At 44.1% G+C, this 19,732-nt stretch overlaps 1 protein-coding gene across 2 annotated transcripts in view; it reads right to left on the reverse strand.

The window, feature by feature from the left end:
• LOC309415439 (paralemmin-1-like) overlaps positions 1 to 19,732 on the reverse strand; it is a gene marked incomplete at both ends in the record, with an annotated part of 130,051 nt that overhangs the window by 58,045 nt on the left and 52,274 nt on the right. For both annotated transcript variants that reach the window (XM_082012965.1, XM_082012964.1), the window contains one exon: positions 6,206 to 6,336. In XM_082012965.1, coding sequence (XP_081869091.1) covers positions 6,206 to 6,336 — 131 coding nt within the window. The remainder of the gene's footprint in view (positions 1 to 6,205; positions 6,337 to 19,732) is intronic.

A 19,732-nucleotide genomic window follows, 5' to 3' on the forward strand; every position in this document is an offset into this window, starting at 1 on the left:
TCTCTGGACATGCTCCAGCAACTCAATGTCCTTCCTATAGTGAGTGGCCCAAAACTGAACACAGGATTCAAGGTGCAGCCTCACCAGTGCCAAGTACAGGGGCACGATCACTTCCTTACTCCTGCTGGCCACACTATTGCTGACACAGGCCAGGACACTATTGGCCTTCTTGGCCACCTGGGCACACTGCCAGCTCATATTCAGCCGGCTGTCAACCAGCACCCCCAGGTCCTTTTTTGTGCTGGGCAGCTCTCCAGCCACTCCTCCCCAAGCCTGTAGCGTTGCATGGGGTTGTTGTGACTGAAGTGCAGGACCTGGCACTTGGCCTTGTTAAACCTCATACAACTGATCTCAGCCCATCAAACCAGCCTGTCCAGATCCCTCTGCAGAACCTTCCTGCCCTTGAGCAGATCAACACTCCCACCCAGCTAGGTGTCACCTGCAAACTTCCTGAGGGAGCACTCGCTCCCCTCATTCAGATCATTGATAAAGATATTAAACAAGACTGGCCCCAAAACTGAGCCCTGAGGAACACCACTTGTGACCAGCCGCCAATTGGATTTAACTCTGCTCACCACAACTGTCTGGGCTTGGCCACCCAGCCAGTTTAGAGAGAACATCCTTCTCTCTAAATTGGAAAGATATGGATTTGATGGATGGACTGTTGACTGGATGAGGAACTGGTTGGATGGTCACATCCAGAGGGAAGTGGTCAACGCTCAATGTCGAGATGGAGATTGGTGACAAATGGTATCCCTCAAGTGTCTGTATAGGGACCAGTACTCTTTAAAGTCTTCATCAGTGACACAGACGGTGGGATCGAGCACACCCTCAGCAAGTCTGCAGACAACACCAAGCTGAGTTGACACGCCTGAGGGACGGGATGCCATCCAGAGGGACCTGGACAAGCTCAAGACTTGGGCCTGTGTGAAACTCATGCGGTTCAACAAGGCCAAGTGCAGGATGCTGTACCTGGGTTGGGGCAGCCCCTGGTATCAGTACAGGCTGGGAGATGAAGAGATGGAGAACACCCCTGCCAAGAAGGACTTGCAGGTACTGGTGGATGAAAAGCTAGGTATGAGCCGGCAATGTGTGCTCACAGCTCAGAAGGCCAACCATTTCCTGGGCTGCATCCAGCAGTGTGGTGAGCAGGTCGACGGAGGGGATTCTGCCCCTCTACTGCGCTTTAGTGAGACCCCATCTGGAGCCCTGCATCCACCTCTGGAACCCTCAGCACAGGAAATACATGGACCTGTTGGAGCGGGGCCAGAGGAGGGCCACCAGAATGATCTGAGGGATGGAACACCTCTTCTGTGAAGAAAGTCTGTAGAAGAGAAGGCTCCAGGGAGCCCTTATTGCAGCCTCCAGTGCTCAAAGGGGGCTTAGGAGAAAGATGGGGACAGACTTTTTAGCAGGACCTGTAGCGATAGGACAAGGGGAAATGGTTTTAAACTAAAAGTGGGGAGATTCAGACCAGATATAAGGAAGACATTTTTGACAATGAGGGTGGTGAAACACTGGCCCAGGTTGCCCAGAGAGGTGGCAGATGACCCACCCCTGGAAACATTCTAGGTCAGGTTGGACGGGGCTCTGAGCAACTTGATCTAGTTGAAGATGTCCCTGCTTCCTGCAGTGGGGTTGGACTAGATGGCCTTTAAAGGTCCCTTCCAACCCAAACTATTCTATGATTCTATGATTCCTTGAGAAGCTGTCTCCCTGGTCCACATGTCCAAAATAGCTGCTCTGCTAGAGCAATAATTTGTCTCTCCTTGGAGTTGACAGGCACCTCTTCATCCAACGTGAACAGATGCCACTTTACGAGGATTTAGCTCAGTGGGTTTCTTTTCTCCAAGAGCACAAGAAGTGCAGTCCTAGTATCTCATGCCAATGTCCATCATCAAGTAGGGAAATACGTTATCACAGAGTATTTCATGTACATGAAAGCTTTAGAGCAATGAAAACTTTTCACCTCATGTAGTAAACATGGGCCGCCAGCATGTACTATAATGTAATCTAGTAAAACAAAATAATTTAGGAGCCTTTCAAATGCTGTGAAGGAACAGCAGGCTGTGGGTGGGCTGCTCTGCTCTGTGAATACTGCCTGTTAATACCCAGATGTCGAATGCCAACTTTCCATTCACTGCCGCAAAATAACAGATTGTCATGCATTAAAAATAACCAGGGGAGGCATGCAACTCATTCCAGTGCTTGCTTCACCTACAACACACTATCAGAAATGTGTCTGTGGAAGTTCATTGAGCATCTGTATCAATGCTATCCCAAACTGCATTTCAGGTGTCTTATTTGGAGAAGAGGTTTAAGGAATGTAAAATTATTTTTGTTCATTTTTACTCCTTAGGAATAATTTACCCCAAATCTAAGGCAGCTGCAGAAAACAGATCACTTTCTCACTGTGTGGAATGGAAAAGAAACCCAGAAATGGCTGCTTTCCTCTAACGCTGACCCATGATCTTTAGGAGAACATGGAAAACTAAACTAGTTTTAAACCTTCTCTATGACTACGGACAGTTTGTGCCAAGTGATATCCCGAATCCACATCTGGCTCCACTCTGCCATTGATACAATGGTTCCACCAATCTTGCAGCCATGTTTCAAACATTCAATAATGCAGCAATGTCTTTCCATCCTTACCTCTACTGACAGCTTTCCAGCCCACTTAAGACTCAATGAATGTTGACTAAGGGGTCCAATCTTCCTGTTAAGTCCACCGGACCAACCACTTTTTAAAAGAAATGCAAGACACAATACCTGGATTTTAAATGGGGCACTGCAAGTCTTGCTCTGAAGACTCAAGTTAGGCAAGCAGGAATGCTGGGAGTCCAGGACCAAACTTGGTTCAACTCTGCCTATTCTTCTATTTCCACTTTGCATGCTTCGATATGAAGACTGTTTCTGGTGTTCATATGTTTCAAAATCTCTAAACCTATTAAATTAATTCCGACTATCAAATGACCATTCTGTGTGTAATCCACTGTTACACTGTTCATATGCCTGCATCTTGTCTTAATCTTGCACTACCTGTTTTTTATTTTTGTATGTGCATCTTGTACTTCTGTGTCCACTTGTTGGTAATTATCAGCAAAAATTCCATGATAGTATTTATTCGTATAGCATTCTTTACTATGGACTGTTCTGCTTTATTTCTGTTTTTGTGATGCAGATATTTTTCAGTTGCTTGGCATGAAATGTACGGAAATGCTGACCAATATAGGCATCCTTCTTCCAAATGCTTTTGCAGACAAGGTAGCTCACTAAATCATTACACTTACTCATGTCTAGGTTTACTTATATGCACATACCCTTGCAAGCTACAAGCTGAAGTATGTGATTTCACATATCATGATAAAATGGAAGTCTAATAAATAAATAAATAAAAACTGTACACGCATGCATTTTTGTTGCCCTGGTTGAAATTAAACACTTTCCCCACAAAAAACTGGTTACACTAGCTTAAGAATAAACACTACAAGCATGCATACCTCTAGTAAACCATCTGATTTTAGTGGGAAAGTGACTTAAAACTGAATTAGAAAAAGCAATACTCAGCTGAAACATTTGTGTTATGTGCAAGGCCTTCAAGACCATCTACAAATCCATAAACTAGCCCTGCTGTGTCCCTAAGGTAGAGATATTTGCCTCTTCTGGACAGTACAGTCCTACATGAGCCCACAACCTCATTTATGAATGTTAGCCTGGTCTCAAACACTACCTCCTTCAGTTTTCTGTTCTAAGTGTTGCAGTCACTCAGCTTGTCAGACCTACTGTTTACATCCGGCCTGAGAATAAAGATGGATATTTCTCTTGTGTGATGGCTGTTCATATAGTAAACTCAGAATTATGAGAAAGGGACCTTCCTGAGCGCTTCAGTGTGAGCAGAAGAAATGGTGCTCCCTGTGATAACGATGAGATGCTCTGCTGCAAGAAGAAGGAGATGACTGCATGTTTCCCCTTGTTAAAGCAGGGGCATAGGTGCTGGCTACCAGTTGAGGTTGGACATTGGCCTTCGTGAGTAAGTACAGAGTAAGTACTCTGCTACTAGAGCAAATGTAAAAGACTTCACATACTTTCCAACAGGGACAAACCCAGCAATGTGTGCCACAAGAATCTTTCACTGATGTCTTGCTACTGCAGCTGCTCTGTGCTTGCAAATACGACGCAGCATGACTCTAATGAATATGCAAGATCCATGGCACAGTGGTCATACAGTCCCCTGTACCAACTCTATGGCTGGTCTTGCAATAGTTTTCTATCCTCCTGATGAACCAGCTTAGTCTGTCCTCTGTTGCCCTCATTGAGAGGGTTTGGGCTGTTTTATAGTGGTCCCATTGGATAGTGCACAGTGCACTTCCAAAGGGCCCCTGCAAGCATGAACTTATGAATGGTGCCCCCATAATTCTCCTCTGACTCTCTCCTGGGAATGCAGAGGGGACTTGCGGTGCACAGGCAGCAAAAAAATACTTTCAGGATGAGTTCGTTCTACTTCAATCCTCCAGATAATATGCTTGACATCTTCTCTCTTCTTCTTATGCCTTCTACAGCTTCTTACCAGCCTACCTTGATGGGCTCTGGATGTGTCATGTTGTCACGGATGTAAATTGTAATTAGACTAATGACCTCAACATCTTTGTCTTATCTCTACAGTTCAGGCATAATATTTTCTCAGTTAAATTAAAATACTTTTTTTACTGCCTTTGGAGTTCCCTTAGAAAGATAACAGGGAAGTTAAGCATGCTAGCATGGCAGTCAAACACATGTCCTTTCAACTCAGGAGCAAGCAGCTGACCTGTCGTTTGACAGGTCGTCACAGCAGAAGAGAGCTCTGTTACTTCCAAATATTCAAAGATTTTTTTTCATGGCTGTAGTTAAGGAAGAAAAAAAACAAACCACAGGGCCAAAGGTTTTACACAGACTTTTATCCTACACTTTGAGCCTAATTAAGCAAAGCAGGTTTCATTGCCTTCAGTGGTGCTACTCACATAGCTGAAATTAATGCTGGATGGCATCAGAGCACTTAGCACCTTGCAGCATTCAGCGCTACATGAAATATCTATTTCAATAGATATATCTGAAGTTCAGTCCACGTATTCTTTCCAGCTAGTGCATTAATTTATGGAGTAAAACACACGTAGCATATGAAATCTAAAAAAAATTTCTTGCCTTATGTTACCACAGACATAAAGAACAATACACATTCCCAGTTCCATTTTCATTAACAGGAATCATAAGACAGAGACCAGTAGTATTAGACAACTTTTACATTCGTGCTGATCTACTACTTCCACATAGAAGCTATTTAGCGTCTTCCAAGCTCAGGATGGGTCTGCTGTGTGTATCCCCAAAGAAACATTCTCAGTGATCTCTCCAAGAAATTTCACAAGAAACCTGGCACAAGGCAAATCAGGTTCACCAGATGCTAGGCTAATACCTCAGTCCTTGGACTGTTGGTCCTATTTGTTTTTTTCTGTCAGTTATATGCCTTGGCTGACATGTTTGTAAAAGCTTTGGTGCCAAATTTGACCAGCTTTTGCCAATTCCCTGGCAGCCGAAACAACTAAATTCACATAGCCTAAAAGGCAGAAGCAGCAGCTCTAGAATTTGTTCAGTGAGGGATAAAAGCATTTTCCTTACGAGCTTTAGATCCTGTTTTAGGGAAACACAAAAAAGAGGACAAACGTCAACTCAGACTGCAATGGGAAACTGATAAAAGGAAATAATTCTAATGCCCAAACCTTGCTTCTGAAAGCAGTAGGTATGTGATGTGCTGGTGGTACCTGCTGTTGCATTTCAAAATGTCATTTGCACCAGTGAAAAGCGAATGCAAAAGAGTGCCGCCCCTCTTTGAACTCCTTTTCGCTGTAGGAGGTGTAAAGCAATGGAGAATCTCCCGAGTGTTGACCAAGTCGAACACGTGCATCTGAAGGGGGCACTCAGCCCTCTCTTTCAGCTCCCTCGTGGGAGAAGTCCATCAAAATTGATTAAACATAAAGATATCACAATGGTTCTACCTTGCAAACCATGGACATCTAGGAGACCAATTCTGGGCACATTTGGCTGTATGTGTGCCTGCCCTTTACACTCTTCCCTGGGCAGCTGCTATCAGCTGCTGCCAGAGATGGGGACCTGGGTGAGGAAGTCTTAATAGGAGTGACACTTCTTGGGCAAAGCAAAGGGAAACTGTCCCTACCTGTGTATGTTTTCTTCCAGCTTTTTCACCTTCAGCTCATCCTCTTCTGACTGCCTCCTTCTGGCTTCCTCCTCTTCTGCGGAGCCAGCAGGAATTCCCTGTAGCAGCCATTTTTCCCGAAGAGCTTTTGACTATAGGGTAAAAAAAACCAAAGCTTAGGAACAGACTGAACAAAAACCATCTGAACATTGAGAAGGAGCTGCCTCTGCTTCTGAATACTGGATTGGTCCCATTGAATTTCTGATTACTGCTTTAGACAGTTGATTTCAGGCAATCCATCAGCTGTTTATTCAGACGACACGTCTTCCAGATTTAGGAGTATCAGTTTTACAGTACACACTTTATTTACCATCAATGCCTTAATATGAAGTTATTTTTAGTTCCTAATAAAAAGAAGAGTTTAAACCACTCAAATTAGCCAGTCCTGCAAGAACTAAAATCTTTGAACAAAAGTGTAAATCTCTCGTGAATGATAAAGCATGTACTGGAAGGACTAAACTCATAAACAACTTAAAGCTTCAAAAACAAAAGAGCAGCGTGCTCTAAATCTAATGTGTTTCATGAAGGATAAAATCAGACTGCTATTAAATTAATCAAAGATGTTCTTTTTGATTTATACCATGGATGTATCTCCATACATTTACAGGCATACAGACAGACAGACAGACACACGTATACTTTCACACAAGAACATACATCACCTCTTAGCCAGCCACAAATTAAAACAAATGAACAGAAGTCTTCCAGAAACCATGGGTAACCCAGGGCACAGCAACACTGCTGCAGAAAGCAGCAATAACCTACACCAAATAGAAGAATTCCCAGGAATTTTGCTGTGTGTTCTACACCAAAAACACGTCTACAACCTTACCTGGCCATTGTCTAAACCAGCTGCACCTCGCCAAGGGGAGATGACCAGTGGAGATGCACCGGTTGCAAGCAATCCTTTAAATAGCACATCAGCCTGTGTGTCTTGTTTGTCCCAAATCCTGCTAGAGAGATGCGGCGTATCAGCTGGCAGAGAGGACAAGCATGCGTTGAAAAGAAGATCAGGAGCCCAAAGCCATGAAGGACTTTGCCCCTTGGCAAGAAGGAAATGGAGCTGGTGGAAAAACAGTCAGTCAAGGGACTGACCAAACAAGCCCCTCGCATTGACCAGAAAAGTCCTGCACTTTGGTCACAACAACCCCAGGCAACGCTACAGGCTTGGGGAGGAGTGGCTGGAGAGCTGCCTGGCAGAAAGGGACCTGGAGGTGCTGGTTGACAGCCGGCTGAATATGAGCCGGCAGTGTGCCCAGGTGGGCAAGAAGGCCAACAGCGTCCTGGCCTGTATCAGGAATAGTGTGGCCAGCAGGAGTAGGGAAGTGATTGTGCCCCTGTACTCGGCACTGGTGAGGCCGCACCTCAAATACTGTGTTCAGTTTTGGGCCCCTCACTCCAAGAAGGATGTTGAGGTGCTGGAGCATGTCCAGCGAAGGGCAACAAAGCTGGTGAGGGGTCTGGAGCACAAGTCTTATGAGGAGCGGCTGAGGGAACTGGGGTTGTTCAGTCTGGAGAAGAGGCGGCTGAGGGGAGACCTCATCACTCTCTAAAACTACCTGAAAGGGGGTTGTGGTGGGGTGGGTGTTGGTCTCTTCTCCCAGGTAACTAGCGATAGGACGAGAGGAAGTGTCCTCAAGCTGCGCCAGGGGAGGTTTAGACTGAATATTAGGGAAAATTTCTTTACGGAGAGAGTGGTCAAGCATTGGAACAGGCTGCCCAGGGAGGTGGTGGAGTCACCATCACTGGAGGTGTTCAAAAAACATGTAGATGTAGCACTTCAGGACATGGTTTAGTGGGCATGGTGGTGTTGGGTTGATGGTTGGATTTGATGATCTTACAGGTCTTTTCCAACCTTAACGATTCTGTGACTCTGCGATTCTTGTGAATCTGAAAAGCAACTGGCAATGGTAGTTCAAGGAACCAGCTGTGAGAGCATCCATCCCCTCCAGCAAAGAGGAGCCAATAAGGAAATCATCAGTTCAAAGAAACTGGATTTCAAAGGCTGCCCAAATGTGCAGTGTCAGTCTTTTCAATGCCATGTTCATCGCTGGAAACTGACTTGTACAAACTATATATAAAGCAAAAATATTCATCACCAAAAGCAGGCTTCAAACATAGCCGAAAATAGAAAGATTTTTGACATGACAGGCAAGGATTACTTCTTAGTTCTTGAGTGTATATATAGACATAGTATCTATGCACAAACTATTCTTGCCACTCCATGGCCTATTTGACATCAGGCAATTACATTTTAATAAGGCAGCAGACAGAACGCAATACAACACACACAAGCAAATTAGACTTCATAAATTACTCCAGCTTTCATTGAATTTAACTCTGCTGTGCACCAGAGGACTTCTAGGTGGGTTTTAAGTGATTTCTATATGAATTAGGACTTCTGCATGACAGAAAAGATCTTGTGCTCTTGTACCATGTAGTCATGTTGAACAGTCGGACCCACTGATGCTGAAGATGCACGACCCAGCTGAACTCAGCTTTGGTCACATCCTCCAAGGTGCTAGTTCACAAAACATTAGGGATGGTTATCTCCTGCCACAGTGTCTGCAGTCTCCTGCTCCTTCCTGCCAGATTTTGTGGGATGGTAGTGAGACTTCTTGGTGGGATCTTTACTTTCCTGTTCAGCTCAGCTGGTGGCTGCCCAGAAGTTTCATCAGTTCATTCAGGCCCAATGTGCTATTGAAATGTTCCCTCAGCAGAGGAATCCCAAGTCATCACATGCACCAAGGAACAAAGTGAGACAGTCAAAGACGGCTTTACAGGTCCTGAGGTGCTACGCATTTAACAACCCGTGCTTTGGCATTTAGGAGGTCTCAGCAGCACAAGTCAGTGGGTACCTGCTGGGCTAGATCCAGTGCAACGTGGTATGAAGGCTGATTGCTCTTTAGAAAATTGCTGTCTTTTCGTTAAAAAGAAGTGTGGCCGGTTGCACACAGAACTATGTTGCCACATGTGTCATACTCAGCTGTGGTCTCGAATCTGAAATGCTGAGTGCGACTCAGTTGGAAAAAAACACCCAAGTTGCTAAAAACCAAATGCTAAAACTGAAGGCAGCCTTCTCTATTTTAAACCTGGTTTAGATATGGCTCCAGCAGTCCTAATAAAGCTGTTGGCAAAGTGTTGCTTGGACAGCACTGAAGACATTCAGTCACTCCTCTTTTGCTACAGGACAGATAAAACCCAGGCTTTTTTCTACATGCTTTTACAGAATCTCCATCAGACAGGAGAGAAGCCAGTCCCTTCAGTACAACTGCTGTACACCAAAAATACATTTTGTGCAGCTTTTGTCTTGGTCTTTGTTTATGTGAAACACTTAAGCTACAAAATCACATGATTTCTTTCTCCCAGAAGCCTCTTTTTTTGACCTATTAATAGCATGAATTTGAAACTGGAAGGCATCAATGGGATTTTTTAAAAGACTTATTTAGAGACAAGAATGCTATGATCTACTAAAAATCTTCCCTCTTGGGTGAAATGTCAGCATATTTTATCTAAAACAGGAAAGCTGGTAGCTTTGATGTTTTTGGCTCTCCTTTTTAAGATGAAAATTAAGGCATTCGTTAAATACTACACTCAGGAATCCAGACAAGAAGGCTCTGAGAAATGGAAACATTTATAAGAACCATTTCTTAAAATTCAGAGGGTCTATTTTCCAAGCTGTTGAGGTTACGTATATGTATACACCCACTGCAAATACAACAGGCAAACAAGCAGGCATGGGTCAGGGGGCTGCATGCAGCCACCTCAGTGTCCGGCAAACATTTTCTCCCCTGCCAGATGACTGCCATAGTGCTGAGGCAGCGGGCAGGCATGGAAGAATCTCTCACCTGCTTTTAGCAAAACTTTCCCAAGGCACTTTTGTCAGAAACCCAGGGGGAAGGCTTTGGCACACACGACAAGACCAAGGGTGGGTAGGGCGCAATAGGGAGGTGGTGGTAGAGCTGCGCTGGGTGCTTGGGCACAGCTCCTGGGTATCGGACAGTCCAGTGAGGCAGTCAGCACCGAGGCAGTCCAGCCAGATGCAAAGCAGAGCCAGATGTGGCCTGGAAACAAAAGACAGTTTGCTGCCATCTGTCCTCCATAGCTATGAAATCTGCGTTATGCTTCTTGAAAAAATCTTGCAAAATTTTCTCGTGGGAAGGATAGGTGTTTCTGCTATCTGCTAAAAGGAGACTGTCTGCATGAGGATGGAGCCCCAAAATAGCTAGCTGTACGAGCTGCCCCGCTTAACAATGTTGTGCATTTGCTTTACTTAACAGTCTGTGATTAAAATGGCCACAAGCTAGTATTTCAGCATCGCTCCTCCTTCATCGTCTGTTACGAGCTTTAACTCTCTACTGCATCTTGGAGCTTCTTTATGTGCCAAAGTTGTGCTTTATGATTAGACATCGAGAAAATGATAAAGGGCTCCAAGAGGGGCCAGATATACTATTGTAAAAATACAGGTATTTGTACAGCTCATTCCAATACAGGAATGTGAATATGCTGTAGTTTTCATTGTACCATTTCACTGGCACAACAACAGCTATGCTATGTACAGTTTTGTATATCTATTCCTTCATTTACTGCAAGAGTACAATTTCTTCAGGGCTAAATCCTTCAGCAGAAATTAGATCATGTCATTAAAAAGGTTCTGTTACTGAAGTGGAAAGGGCACTGGGCTTGTGATGCTCGAGGTCACCGCCACTCTCAGGTGATTCGGTTTCTCTGCACACAAGTGAGATTGCAGAGATAACTGGCAGCTACTACTAAGAGTCTTATTTTTTCCAAGTGTAGGAAAACAGAGTGACGTTTGTACCCCGTGCAAAAAAGGAAAAAAACAGGTCATGATTCTGTGAACAGATCATAGTGAAGACAGAAATAAGGGAACATATGTTGGACAGGACAGAAAGAAATCATGCCAAATGTCTGAATGCAGTAGACACAGTGATGGCCATAAATGTGGTGCACAGCTCCCTTACGTGCTATTTATTCCAGTTTCATGCCTCAGGACAGTAAAGCCCAAGGGCTTTAAGTTGTTTACATTTAGCACTAGCAAGGAAATAATGCATAGACCCTCAAATGCACATAGCAGAATTAATGCCGTATTGAAAAGAAAATCTTTAGTTTCGATGCTGCATTTTGCCTTAATGTTGCATCAAAAGTTTAAGTATTGGGGGACACTTTATTACAGCAAGTAAATCTTTTTAGCACCGTTTTCAGACACCATTGTGACCACTACATGCCACCTCTGGACTCCTTGCTTCTGGAAGGTGATTAATTCTACCCATCAGTCTTGCTAATTTCAGACCTACTCCCATAAACATTGCTCATAAAGAATAACACATTTCCAGTCCCACACGAAGTGTGGCATTGTCTTAACCTGAGGCCCAGACGCATCTGCCAGATTTGCCATTCAACTCTTTATGACAATACAAAAGCCAGTTCTTGCTGTGTTGCTAGCTTTTGAGGTGGTTTTTTTTTTTTTTGTATTTACAAGTGGTTAGAGGGGCAATCAGTACTGTCTACCCTTGAGAGCAGTGCTTGCTGAAGTGGAGCACTCCTCTGGCTGCTGAGTAATTGTCAAGGAAGCTGATAATCCTGAGCAGAAACAAAGGTCAAAAGTTGACCCAAGGCAGCCTCGTCCAGTAAAATGTGTGTGCTCTTCAGAAGCACTATTGGATGTAGACTATTCAGGGTAATGATGCTCTTCTGTGCCATGCAAAATGGGAAATAATGATCCCTGGCATAATTCCACTGAAATCAGTAGTGCTACATCAAAGGCATTTTTACTGAAATCTTTGCCAAATTGAAATTTTGCCAAAAGTCTTTGGGTTTGAAGGCTCGAAGACCCCCAGACATTAATAATTTAGAGCTGGAATTATTTATTATTATGAAATTATTTTCTCCCTACATGCATTCACTATTTCTGTCCTGGAAAATGGGTGAACGCAGGAGGTTGGTTCCTCATATTCTCAAATCTGCATATAACCAGCCCATGCCCTAGTAGAAGAGTGCAATAAACCTCTTCCTTCATCAGGAGAGTGAGAGTTAGGTATTAGCCCCAAACACTCCCATTAGGATGCTGTCACAACTGGCTGCCATTTCAGATTTGCTCTTTGTGTTCCAGAAAGCTCCCTTGGTACAAAAAGGCTGAGTTTTCCAGGCAGACCTGGAACTCTGGAAGCAGCAATGAGCCCGGTTTTGTTGTCCGGCAGCTAGCGGGAGCCCCCTGCCCAGGGACTGCAGCTTCGTCAGCCAGCGGATCAGCTGCAAGAGGGAGGGCTTCCTGGAGCAGCAGGGTCTGCTCTGCCCATGCATGCTCCCAAGCATCTGCCTGGGTTGATAAAACTGAGTTTTCAGGGAATAATCACCACTAAAACTGCTCTGGGATTCCTCCCTTTTCCTTTCTACCCTGTTCCCATGGCTGCTCCGAACACTGCATCTCTTGTTTGACATATTTTTAGGCAGCTTCCCCTGCCATCCAGCTGGCCTTAACCCAGCTAGGGCAGGTTACCCAGTGGGTCTGGGTCTGACCTGCTGGCGTGCAGCACAATTGCCAGCATTAGCAAAGAGGTTACTGGGACGTGTTATAAAAAGACTTGTTCCTTTGCCAGCAGGCCTTCCCTGGCCTTCCAAAATACGGGAAAAAAATGTTTGCACGGCTGTAGCGTGAGCAGGCATGTTAATGTTAAATGCCCTTAACCATTCATGAACAAACATGCAAATGCAGAGAAGGTCTGTAGACATAAGCAGTATGACTGGCAGGTCCGTCTTGAAATAAGCAGCTCCTCAAAACATATTCCTGCATCATGCTGTAGTTCTTAATTTTCCAGTAGTTGATCAAAACAGTCCAACCCTTTGCCCAGACTGATGCAGAATTTTCCTATGTGGAGTTTCACCATGAGACAGTCTGCCTGCAAAATGGATGAGAGGTGTGGTTCTCGGCAAACACAAAAGGTTTTGCTTTGCCCTGCTGCAAGATGAATGTGGCCTTGTACCGCCCTGGAACAGAACTTGCAGCCATGTCCAGCTTGCTCGTATGGTCTGGTCTTGCTTAGCAGAAAAACTTTCTGTTGCCTTTCCAGTCATCTAAGACACTTGTTCTAGTCTAAGGAGCACGTCTATACGATACACAGATATGACTCAAGGATTGCCCAGATTAGGGAATTAAGACATGCTGAAGAACCGACAGCTTGACTGGAGTCTTGGCTTCAGTCACAATATCATCGCTAACATAAATATAATTCAACAAAAAAATGTATGTTAGCTCGTGGAGCCCCTAGCCAGCCCAAGACCAAGCAGTATGTTTACAAAGCAGATGGAGTATTACCCCGCAGAGTTCCAAGTTTGTTGTTGTTACTCATTGTTCAAGAAATTAACAAAACATTTCTTAGAAATATCTTAAGGAAGTGATGTCTTAATTTTTTTTTTAAGAAGCATACATTTAGACCAAGAATTGTAAACATTTTCCAGCAGTCAGTTAATGTGTATTCACCACACAGAACATTAAAACACATTAACTTTTTTCAAGCATGTTAAGACCTGCCCGCTGTAACAGGCAACCTTTTGTGAGAAGTCATTGGAGTCTGATGGCTTAAGTCCTTCTTAAGTTTCTTCTCAGGCACACAGGCACGGGTCATTTTCCTCTGTTTTCCCTTATCTTAAAACCCTTACTGCAGCAGACACTTGAGCTCAGGATCATGGGTCCTCAGGTCTTGTTTCAGAGCTGCTTGAGAGCTTCCTGGTGCCTCCAAGGCAGTCTGCTCATCCAAGGGACTCATGTCCTGCCTGTCCCCAAGAAGCCTGTCTCCCCTTTCTCTGTCGCTCCTGGGGTGACAGAGCTTTGCTACAGCACCATTGAGCTACCAGGATGGGGATCAAGGAGGGTGCATGTGGGGAGGTGAGTACATAAATAATAAATAAAGTCTGTAAATAAGTAAATAAAGATAAACGATGGCCACTATTACGATAAGCACCGCTTGGACTCATGGCAGCCAAAAGACTTTGCAGAGGTAGTATTTCCCCCTCGTTTGTCTGCTGTAGCTGGTACATTTGACAGCCCTTCAGCTCCCCTGAGTATTTTACTCGGTCACTGCTCCCTCTCAGAGCGGGCGTCCGGCACAGCAACAGAGCAGACAGCAATGCGCTCCACAGCCCGACACGACTGCAGAAACGGGTGGGGGAATGCTGAGACAGCTGGCACGGTTTGTGCTCGCTGGGGAAGGGCCGCGCCTCAGCTGGGTGCCCTCGGGGTAAGGCCAGGGGCTGCGAGAGCATGGTGGCAGCGCAAGCCGCGTGCAGCCGAGCTGCAGAGGCACGGGGAAGGCACGGCCGCGGCAAGCTACCCGAGGGACGGGCATGATGGCAGCTGTAGCTCCTTCATGAAGGTCTCACGCTTTTGTCTGTTTAAAAACTCCCAGGAACAGAAACTGCAGCTGTACAGATCGAGGCCCGGTTAGGAATGCCTTGGGGGAAAACGCACCAATTGTTTTATGTCCTCAGTGTAAGCTTCCCATCCATTAGCAAGATCACCAGCGTAAACATTTTGTGTGCATTACTTTTAAATTGTTCAGGTCCCATATTTCATTTAACTTTGTAAACCCAGTAGACAGTTGTTTCCATACAAAGACAAAGAGGAAGAAATAAAACCCAAGCTCCTTCAGCTGCAAGGAAGCCCACCACAGCGAGACACATTGTCAAGACCCAATGAGAGAAGACACAAGTTTGTGTCTCTCTTGCTCAGATCATTCATCAGCGACACAGCCTTGGTCTGTACAGACTAGTTTCACCAAAGGGGATCATAGGTATGGCCTGATAGAAAGTAAGAGTTTCTAATACTCATTAAAGACTTGAGATGACATTGAGACAAAAAAACCCCAAACAATAAGATGAAAGATGACTCAAACATAGGCTCTTTCCTACACATATTTTTTACAGGTCTATACATATCAGAAAGTTCTGCTTGAAGTAACAAGTGAAAACAATCACACTGATACCGAGGCTGGAGAGTTGGAGTCTATTTTTAACTCTCTTTAAGAAGCCTATTTAAGATTTCAGACTTCTTCATGGCAGGAAGATAACGATGTCTCTGTTCAATTATTTGGCATTTTGCTTGTGGCAAGACTAAGCACCATAATGAGAATAAACAATAAATAACTGCCAGCAGCTGCTGCAGGGGCGAGGGGAGTGATGAGGGGACACGGCTGTCCCAGCAGGCACACACTGGCAGTGCGGGGACACAGCTTGCAAAAGGGGATGCTGCAGTAGGGGCACACATGGTCCTCAGGACGGTGGCCCGACCTGGGAGTGGGTTTCCCAGGGGACCCGTGGGATCTCCACCCTGGGCAAGAGTCCAAATGTAATGGGACAAGGATGGGCATGGGAGCAACCTGCTGCTGTTGGCAGGGGCATGAGGAGACCTCCAGAGTCCCCTCACACATAAATTACTTCATGACTCCGTGAGAACATTTCTGTTTCTCAGGGAATTTTGGAGCTGGAGTAAGAAACAGTTTCAAGCTAGCTGAATTTTCTGGACTTCATGTAGTTGGGCTGAAAAATTGAGTAAGACCCCCTTTTACAGATACACACATGAAAACAGTTTGATCGCATTTTTACCTCCTGGAGCCAGAAATTTAGGTATGGTTTTATTTTCCCCATGAGTACTCACTCCATGTTTTCAAAAGGAGTAAAGCATAGTTTTGAGAGAAAAAATAATAATAATTTAAAAATTACCTATTTTTTGAACAGTTAACAATCTGAGATATCAAAAACTGGCAACCTTCTCCCCCCCAAGACAAATAGGTTTTGCAAGTTACCATCATTACTATGCAGCCACAGTTGCTTTTTATTATTTCTTCTGAAAGAATAATTTCCTCTCTACCTTCAGTCTGTCCTCGGCTTCAGTTTATCACTCCTTCCCACATATAGTCATCAGTCAAAAGAGGCAGAAAGAAAAGCTATTTTTCAAAGCTTCCTTTATTTTGTGTTCTTAAAAGTTCTTACATTCATTGTTTTAAAAAGCTGGATTCAGGTCACGTGAATTCATTTTTGAGCACGTTATCAGGCCATTAGGAGGGGCTGGGGTTGAAGAGAGCTGTAAATATCCTTGAGCTACTTTGACACAGCCTGGCTAAAATGAAAACTGCCAGAGTGGCAGTGACCTGCTCGAAGGGCCTTGTGAGTGCCAATTTTGACGGGTTTCAAGGAAGCCCTGCCCGTATGGGGACACTTACTTAGGTGGTCATCCCAGGATAACTCTGCCCCAGTTCAGAGTACAACTCACACAACAATTTTTTTGAGTTTTTGCTGAATTGTATTATTTTTGCTGAATAAAAGTATTCTCGCAGAGGGTTTATACCAGAATAATTACAGTACATTCAGCCGCGTAGCAATGACACGCAAGCAGATAAGAAACATGAGTTAAAGGCTTTAATCTCTTTGGGGTAGTCAACTTGGGTAGCTGGCTGGGAGGAACTATACCATCAATCAGGGCTAAAAGATTTTACCTAGGAATAGGTATTTTGTTTTATGATTACTTGAAAAGGAAAGGTAGGATTTTTGAAATCTTTCCTTTCCAAATGCTACTTCCCAGCAAAGATAACCTAAGATTTCATACTCTGTAAGTAATTCAGAAAGAGCAAGTGCCCTAAATCCTTAGGCTGTGCAGTCCTATGCCCTCTCCCACTCTGTTTCTGGCTGAATGAATCTGGATTGTATGGCAGGTTAGCAGAGAGGCAGAGACCCTCCCACTTTTCAGCTTAAACCCTGGCAGGAGGCGAGATTCCCAGGGTAAGGTGGGCATCAGCCCAAGGATGCTAATGCGCGGAAAGGTATGAGCAGGGGTCCTCTACGCTCTGGAAATGGAAATCTCTCTCCAAATTAGCTCTTAACCTCTCCATGCCCCAGAACCATGGTTGGGAAATGGAGATGGCGAGACCTCCCAGTCTCACAGAGGTGTGGTGCGCTCCAAAACATTAAAAACAGAGGGTCAGCCTGGAACTGTCATAGCTGACATCACATACCAGAAAGAGTGCTCGACCATTAATAAGAATTGGTTTGGGGGGGCTATTGCACTGACCCTGTAGAGAACGCAGACTGTCCATGACATCATCAAACTTTTGGGTGCTTGACTGAGTTACAATTCAGTCTAAGGGTTAATTTAATTGAAAATCATAATGAGATTCAACATAAAGGAACAACAAGATTCCTTCGTTCACAAAAGTTACCTGCTTTTCCACACTGTTGCATATATATGTATGGATAGACAGATTTATGTTCTCTGACAGCAGTTATTTTAAGACTAGAATAAATTGAGGATAGCAATATAACTGTGGAATAATAAAACTGAAATTTATTTATAGATAAGATAGTTTCAGCTAAACCCATACACTAACAAAACCTCTATGCCATAAAAAGGCTTTCCTTTCCTATTCTTCAGAGTAAAGATGTATTTATGTTATAGGTTAAGTGTCCATGAACTGCAATTTTTAAGAAGCAGATGTTAACAGAAACAGGTCCCTAATATTTATACCACTCCAGAAATAGAATAGCTGTGGTAAATGGATTTATTGTAATAGTTAAAGTAACAGCAGAGGAGTAATTTTTCATTCAATTAGGAGGTTTTGTGCTGTTTATTTTATTACCAGCCACCACCAAACAGAGCTACAGTAAACAATTATAGAAATTCTGTTCAACTAACTGCAGAGGCAGACAGATCTTGGAAGAAACACTTCTACCCTGCAGTTTATTTGAAATAGTAAACACCTCCATTAAAATGGGCCTGCCCAACTGCTGCCTAGCTGAACAAGTTCTTAAAAGCAGCTGTTGCTCGTAGATTGTATCTCCAGTGCAACTAATCAATCAAAATCAATTATTGTCTTCCTCAAGAAACCACATCATGTTATGAATACTGCAGACAGTATCTTTGCCTGAGGTGAATTTTTCCCACTTTTCTGATTTCAAACTATGGAAGCTAGTAACACCTCTGGTTCCCACAGACATGGCAAGCCTTGTTTCTGAGTATGGCCAAAGAACTGCTGATGCTTTAAGTTTAAACTCTATCTACTGTTAAAAAACAAAAGAAAACACATCTGGTGTTATATGAAAGAAGAAAGATTCTTTTGGTGTTAATGTAGGTGGGAGGTAAGGAGACGTGTTGTAAATTGCCTCTTATTAGAGCAAAACAGCATGTGCAGCCTCAAAAAATGGAGCTTCGAAGCACCTTCATACCATTTCCAACACCAAGGGCCTTTCTAATGAAGCAGCTGATTGTAATGCAGACAAATGCACCTCCTACCTTCAATGGTGTGCCCCAATGGCCCTGAAGGGCCACATGGATGCTCCGTGCCCACCAACGTCCCTACTTTGCACTGATTCACAGAAGAGGTGATACAGCTTCCTCTGTCAGCAAAAAGGGAATTCAGTTTTTAGAGCCTACTCCAGGCTTTCACACCTGGAGGGTTTCACTTGATTAACTCTGAAACTCACACATACCATTAATAGCTGAGCCACATTTTTGTCCTGGTGTCCTCAGCCATAAAACCACTTGCCTCATTCTCAGGAGCCTTTGCAAACTCTGTTGCCAAAGCCTTGTCCAGGTTTAGTGCTGACGTTTACTAACTAGAATTTCCTGGGCTTTTCTCCCTAAAACAATGGGGCAGCAGCCACAATTCCCTTATTTTCAGCCAGGTAGATAACCAGAAAAAAATGAATGAACTGGTAGTAGAGTTAAGCCATTTTGCCAGGGGTCTAATTGGCATCAGCAACTTGAAAACTGTAGGTAATCCAGCATAAATATTTGCAATAAACAATTTCTAGTAGACATTTTTCCTATGTGAATAAAATTGTCTGAAATTAACAGAACCCCTATAGCTTCCAGAACCTTTATTAGGTAACCAAACACGCTATTTTGCACAGTGTATTTTAAAATCTGTGGCATCGCATAAAAATGAACCAAACCCATTGAATCCTGTCACGAATGTCTTTGGGTCAACTCAAGCTGTTATGATTGTGGGATCAACCCAAATACTGCAGACACAGGATTAACCTAAATATCATTTTCAAGGGCTTCTCCACAGCAGATTTTAATGAACACTGATATGAAGACCTTACACTCTACACTGACGTCAACAACCTCACTGCATTTGGAGTAAATACATGGGCTTCCAAGGCAAGCCTGGTCTTTTTGACCTGAATTTATGTCTTGCACAAACCCACATAGTTCGGGAAATGAACCATGTTCTGCTTAGCACTTTTGAAGGCAAATGGATGCACTTGTTTCGGGCTGTGTGAGCTGAAGAGCCATAACCTGGGGGGACTACGTTCAGAGTAGACTTGGAGCCCCTGGCTCGCAGAGGCTCAGAGCAACCAGGGTGAGAGGAGGGAGAGCCTTGGGGAGGTGGGGGTAGGACACACAGCTTTTCAAAGGAACAAAGCACCCTGGCAGACCAAATACAATTTTGGTCAGCACCCCACTAAGCAACCATT

Source organism: Phaethon aethereus (assembly GCF_964289735.1).
Source record: "Phaethon aethereus genome assembly, chromosome: Z".
NCBI lineage: Eukaryota > Metazoa > Chordata > Aves > Phaethontiformes > Phaethontidae > Phaethon > Phaethon aethereus.